Source organism: Coffea arabica, chromosome 3e, assembly GCF_036785885.1.
Source record: "Coffea arabica cultivar ET-39 chromosome 3e, Coffea Arabica ET-39 HiFi, whole genome shotgun sequence".
Taxonomy (NCBI): domain Eukaryota; kingdom Viridiplantae; phylum Streptophyta; class Magnoliopsida; order Gentianales; family Rubiaceae; genus Coffea; species Coffea arabica.
The window spans coordinates 12,555,600-12,562,470 of NC_092315.1; the positions used below are offsets into that span (position 1 = coordinate 12,555,600).

The following is a 6,871-nucleotide window of genomic DNA, read 5'->3' on the forward strand; positions in this document are numbered from 1 at the left end:
TTTGGTGATTGATTCATTATTCCTGCATAAAAATGAAGTTTTTACTATTAAAATCAATAGAAATGCAATATTATCCACTTTTACCAAAAATATATAATTTTACCAAAAACCTCTTTATTTTAATTATAAAACTAAATAATCAACTCAAAATTAACTAATAAAATGCACTTAAAAATACGTAAAATAAACTCTTATCACTGATTTTTACTGATGCACTGTTCAAGAACAGGTTTCAGTCTGTTAGCCAAAATTTTTGAGACGATTTTATACAAGACACTACACAGACTGATTGGTCTATAATTTTTTAGGCTTATTGGGTTCAAAGTTTTGGGAATGAGTGAGATAATTGTATGGTTAATAGACTTAACCATGCGGCCTGTCACAAAGAAATCTTGGACAGCTTGAACCACATCATTTTGAATCACTTTCCAGAATTTTTGGAAGAACAGTAGAGTCATTCCATCCACCCCAGGGGCTTTATCAGGATTCATGGAGAAAACAGCAGACTTGATTTCCTCCTCATGTACTGGTTTAGTCAGTTTGGAATTAATTTCCTTGGTAATAGATTATGAAATACCCCTCAGTATCTCTGAGTTAAATTCTTCCCCTTCACTAGTAAACAGGCTCCTATAGAACATGGAAATCTCAGAGATTAGTTCCTCATCATTTTTTGTCCAAGAACTATCCTCTCTTTGAACATTACAGATCCTGTTCCTGTTTCTCCTTCCTCTCACATAAGCATGAAAAAAAACTAGTGTTCTTGTCTCCCTCTCTTAGCCAGTTCATTCTACCTTTTTGCCTCCAAAAAGATTCCTCCTCTTTATATGCCTCTTTGAGCTATTCCTTAAGCTCAGTTCTGATTACCCTTTTGTTCTCCAAATTTGACTCGTTCAAGTTCTCTAATCTACTCTTAATGTCATTGATTCTCACTTTAGAATTTGCTTGGAAAGTGTTTTTCCATTTCAAGATTTCAATTCTGCAATTCTTCACTTTCCTGGTCACTCTAAACATTCTAGTTCCTTGTTCCTCCTTGTTCCAAGCTTTCTCAATAACTTGTTGTATACCTTCCTTCTGGATCCATCTCTTATCAAAATAAAAACGTTTTCGCTTTTTCCTTTTCTCTGGTTCAGTATCCAGCAAAAACAAGCTGTGGTCAGAAGCAAAGGACTCTATGTGTTGACAAACTACCCCTTCAAACTTCTGTATTCAGTCACAGCTACTAAGGCATCTGTCTAATCTTTGTCTTACCTCTCCTACATTGTCCCAGTAATTACTCCAGGTCCAAGGGTGTCCCTCAAATCCTATGTCTACTAGCCTATTCTCAGAAACAAAATCCTTAAAAGCCTCAAAACTCCTTTCCTCTCTCTTGAGACCACCCCATTTCTCTTCATTGGACACTATGTCATTGAAATCTCCTGCTATCACAAACTTCTCCCCCCACAGTTTCCTCCTATCATTCAAAACTTTCTACTGTTGTTTTCTGATTTGAGCATCACAGCTTGCATACACTCCTATAAACCACCACTCATCCCGAGGTTCTCTCCCCCCTATCTTAGCTTCAATTGTGAAAGCTGTTTGGAGGGTAGACAAGACTTTGACATCATCTTTCCAAAGGAGACACATACCACCTGATCTATTCATGGCCTCAGTCACCACACTACGCTCAAACCTTAACCAGTTTTTAACTCTATCCATATATTTTTCCCTATTTTTGGTTTCACTAAGGAAGATCAAATTTGGAGAGAGGAGGTTGTTAACCTCCCTCAAGTGGGGAATTGTCAAGGGGCTCCCCACTCCTTGACAATTCCACACCACAAGCCTCATATTTCCTTGGAGGCCCCATTAGGGAAGGACCCCACCTCCACCTAATCAGGTTCTAGGACTACCATCATCTCAAAGGATTTTGCTTTTTTCCCATTCTGATTTTCACCACCTTCACACTCCATATCCTCATCCCTCAGAGTTATTTTCCTCTTCCCCATTCTTGTTTGATTACTCAGTTGTCTATTCAGCTCTCTTAAGGGTCTTCTAGTTTTGATGGGAGAATACACCTTTCTGTTCAATCTTTTTGTTTGTTTACTGACTGCCTCCTAGACTCTTTCATTGTCATTACTAGTCTCCTAAATCAGTAAACCTCTCTCATGTTCTCCCTCTAATAATCCAAGCTTAGCAGCAATAGATGCTTCTAATGTGTTATCCTCCTCCATCTCAGCAGTTTCCTCCACTGATAAAGTCTTGGCATCTTCTATACCCTTTGTTTCCACCTGTTCAACTTGTGTTCCTTCACCTTGTATCGGATGATCTTGTTGATTTTGGGAGCTGCCTATATGCACTAGGCTCTGAGAGGGGGGGGGAGGGCTTGATCAGTAACGTTTGTTTCTTTAAAAGTTTACATGTTTTGCAAAACTGAAAATTTGCCTATCAAACCTGGTTTAACACTGGTCTTTGAAAAATGATAACTCTTGATAGAGACCTTTGCTTTGTGTGAAACTTGGCTTGTTTGAAACCAAAAATAATTTGAAACTAGAAATAGTTTACGTGGTTAAAATTTAGAAGTCCTTTTGACAGATTACTGCATGAGGTTTAGGTTAGATTTAGAAAATAAAGCTTTCTAAACTTTGAATTATGATCTTCTTGAAAGTAGTAGTATTTTGAGTTTAGTTTCTGACAATATCTTTAGTTTTCTGATACGAGTTCTAGATTGTGAGATATGAAATTTTTCTAAAATATGGTCATTTTGAAAATCTGTTTTGAACTTGTTAATATTATAAGAGACCAAGGACAAGGTCATTAGAGCTCAAGGGAACCTAGAATAGTTTAATAGAATTTAAAATGATCTCTTATTCATTGATTGTGTAATTGTTTAGGTTAAGATTTGAAAGTTGAAAGAAAAAAAAAATCAAGGAAATCCAGTATAAAGATACACGAAGTTTATTTCTCTAGTCTTTCGAAAAAAAAATGTGCAACAAAGTAATGATAAATAGTACACCAAATGACTCTATGAAAAATAGTACACTGTATAAAGCAATTGCTTATACCTTGTATAAACAAAATAGCACTTGCAGATTTAGCAAAAATAGCACACATCAAGAAACAGTTCCCCCAACTCGTTGCTGGATCGTTCCATCACTAACAAGATAGGATGAGTTAATGATCAGTCCCACTGAAGTTTATTGACAGTAATTCCTCCATCGACAGCTATAATCTGTCCTGTTATGTAGGAAGCAGCTGGGAGACAAAGGAAAGCTACCAGGGCTGAAACTTCTTCTGGTTTCCCAATTCGATTCAGTAAAGTTCTTGATTCCACTCTCTTCATATTTTCTTCATAAATGAGAGTATTATCTTTTCCTACTGAGGTTCTAATAGTTCCAGGCGCAACACAATTGACACGAATGTTATCTTCAGCCCATTCACAAGCCAAACTCTTGGTAAGAAAATTCATTGCACCTTTAGATGGTGTCACGATAGAGAAACCTCGCGCATTGACAAAACCTGCAACAGAAGAAATGAACACGACGTTTCCCATCCCAGATGCTTTCAGGAGAGGACAAGCAAGTTGGGAAAAATGGTAACAAGATTCAAAATTTGTAGACATCACAAAATCATAATCTTCAGTGGTAAGTTCTTCGATGGGCTTAATTATGCCGCCGCTCCCAACATTATTGACAAGGATATTGAGCTTTCCATTGAAGATGGAAGAGACCTTTTCCACGAGCTGAATTCTTTGCGCTCTTGAAGATGCATCACAGACTGAACCTGTGACTTTGAATCCCTTGGATGACCACTCTTGCAAGCGTTCATTGAGTTCGGCTTCGTTTCTTGATAAAGTGTGAACTGTGGCACCAAACTGTGCTAGCTCCTCCACAATTGCACGGCCGATTCCTCGAGTTCCACCAGTGACTAGAGCTGTTGTTCCTGAAAGAGACCATCTTGAACTGTTTTCTGCAAACCCTGACATGGATATTCTTTTAGTGCTTTTATGTTATCCTCAAGGTTGGAATGGATTGCCTGAATAAACTCTTTTAGATGGCACCCTTAATATAGCACAACACTGCCTAAGTAATGAGATTTTCTTTAAATACTTTGTTTTCTTGGAGGTATTTTGGAGATGTAAAGTGTAAAGTAAAAACAGTTAAAAAAAAGTTTGCATAATAAAACCTAATTCATGTCATTTTCAAAGAAAAAATGGATTTGAACTGTAGTATAGATGGACCTCAATTGAATGGCAAAATATCGAAAGAGAAATTACATTATAGTAGTGTATGTAGCAGTTCAATTGCTTGTAGGAATGGCAATAGGGTGGGTATTCCCCAACTAGGGAGGAATGGCAAGGGTTGGGGTGGGATGGGGGAATTTTTCTCTCCAGCATTAAAAATGGGGCGAGGGCTCCCTTGCCCTCCCCGGCCTATATTTTAATATATGTATATATGTATGTATATGTATATGTATATATCTGTATGTGTGTTGTATATTTTTATATGTATAATATGAAATAAATGTTATATTATTATTATTGTTATTATATAATATATTATATGAAATAAGTAACATATTATGTTGTTATGATAAAATGATGTAATTTTTTGCTAAATTTTCAAAACAATGATTAATAAAATTATTACTAGACCTATATAAATTGAAAAAATTAAATCAAATAAAAATAATAATAATGATAAGTAGGGTGGGGCGAATGCACCTGCTAGGGCAGTGGGATGGGGGGGGGCAGGGTTCGGGCTTGGGAGAGTAGACCATGGGGCAAGGATGAGGGAAACTTTTGTGGAACGCTTCTCCCGTTCCAAAACTATCTCATTACCATCCCTAATTGCTTGTAATACTCTATGCTTATGAGTGTATTCTTCTTAGAAACTGGATCCCTGATCTGACTTCCAGCTACAGGCGCTGAAGGGCAAAAGGCAATCAATTTGAATAAAGGCAAATATGAAGTGCATAGAGAGTTTGATCTAATCTTAGATTCTTAGGATGAACTTTCGCGGCATGCTTAACACATCCAATTCAGACGAAGTTTTGTTAGGAGTCTTAAGATTTTCATAATCATGTGAATTCTCATACTTTTTTGAGTGTCATGTTTCGTTAAATACATATGTGTATTAATTAAAATACCAAATTCCATCTTCTTCATAGAGTTATCCTCACTGTACAATGTGAATTTTTGCTTGGTTGGTCAAGTGTTGGCCATTAAAAGCCGTTAAAATCTCTAAAAACCATCCCTACCCTTAACCTTGTATGGTCCTCTTTGGACTCTCATCCTGTTTTGTCTGGTATTTATTTCTTACTGAAAAGAAGAATGTGTTATTTGATTTGGTTTCTTGTTGCTTTATTCGTTTGTACAATTATTGGAAGTAAGTGTTGTTTGTGAGAAAAATTTGGTTGTAATGCATGATTCATACAGAATGTGGTCGTCCCTTATGTGATAGTGGGTTTTTCTTCTCCGCTTTTGAAAGTAGAACGTAGGCATTCAAACTATAACATCAAAACGTACAGAGTGGTTTTATAAATAGACTATGTGATAGTGGTTTTATGAATAGACTGTGCAATCCCACCTATTTATTATTTATAACTAGAAATTGAAATAATTTTGATTTCATTATCTTGATTTAGTCAAGCTTACTCTTGAAAAAAAAAATAGTCAACTCTTGGTTCCATCAGACATAAGACACTTTATTGAATTGATATTATAAGTGTTAGTTCACCAAATGCACCTTGATTTTGTAACTTTTTTTTCCCCATGAGATGGGCCAACATTAAATCACGAAATGGTGGCTTTTCTGAAGACATACCAAGAAAGAGTTGTGTAGGAAAGGTGGTGGACTATTTGAATATCATAGATCCAACTTTTGTTTCAGTGGATGAGTTGAATGAAATTGTGGGGAGCACTAAGAATCCACAGCCTTGTAGTTTATGCTATGGACTAAATTCACTAAAAAAAAAAAAAAGTGTTTCTAAAGAACTTCTCAAATGTTGGCATCTATTGAACGTATTTCCAAAAGGTGGACAACGGAGCTGATTCCCAAATAGTGCTGATTTTTTAAACGAATCACAATAATTGATGAATAAATTTGTGTGATGAATACATTGTTTTGTCTAAAGTACGCATTCACAAAGTGGGTTCTCATAATAATTGAAAAAACACCGTGTAGTCGAAGAACCCTTAGTCCAATGGTTAAAATTAAAACTCAAGAAATTAGAGATCTTGAATTCTATTTTCTTTTCGCCACTTCATTTTTTTAAGTCTCATCCTTCTCCTAAGATCCTTGCTAGAAAAAAAAATTTAAAAAGGATCGTGCAAAAAGTGCTTAAATAGTTAAACATGGTTTTCATAAAACTCATTCAATGAATATATTTTCTCAAAGACATTCTAATTTTGTAAATGAGTTTTTTTTAAGAAACTAGCTCATTTAGTGAATGCTTTTTCTTTCTTTAGAAAATCATTCTACAAACACCTTATTTGAGCAACACAGAGAACGAGCACTTCTTGAAAATTTATTAAGTGTCGGGGTCAAATTTTTAGTGAATGAAATTGTTATTCACATATTTCAGTTAAAGAGTTTTCAAGGAAAGCATTCATTGGTTTTCTGTAAAACATGTTAACGAATGCATGTTGAAGCCCATTCTCTCTCTCTCTCTCTCTCTCTCTCTCTCTCTCTCTCTATTAATTGGTTTTGTGAATGGGTATTAAGACAAAAACATACCCCAAATGCATTCTTCACCCTTTGGGAAAGAAATTCTGAAAAGATCACTCTTTGAGAAGTCTTTTGATAAAACCCGATAGTGAGTTTTAATAGATGTTTTATTTGTGAAATTCCTCTCTTAATTTTGGTAAAATATTGTGTTAATTCATTGATTATTCTCA

At 35.6% G+C, this 6,871-nt stretch overlaps 1 protein-coding gene across 1 annotated transcript; it reads right to left on the reverse strand.

Moving 5' to 3' along the window:
* Positions 1 to 2,943: 2,943 nt before the first annotated feature.
* On the reverse strand, positions 2,944 to 4,122 carry LOC113736091 (tropinone reductase homolog At5g06060-like). Its single transcript, XM_027263029.2, has one exon. It carries the CDS (start codon positions 3,956 to 3,958, stop codon positions 3,155 to 3,157), a length of 804 nt encoding a protein of 267 aa, XP_027118830.2. The 5' UTR covers positions 3,959 to 4,122; the 3' UTR covers positions 2,944 to 3,154.
* Between the last annotated feature and the right edge of the window lie 2,749 nt (positions 4,123 to 6,871).

Coding starts and splice junctions, on each gene's coding strand:
- LOC113736091 (XM_027263029.2), bottom strand. CDS start 3,958: ATGTCAGGGTTTGCAGAAAACAGTTCAAGATGGTCTCTTTCAGGAACA.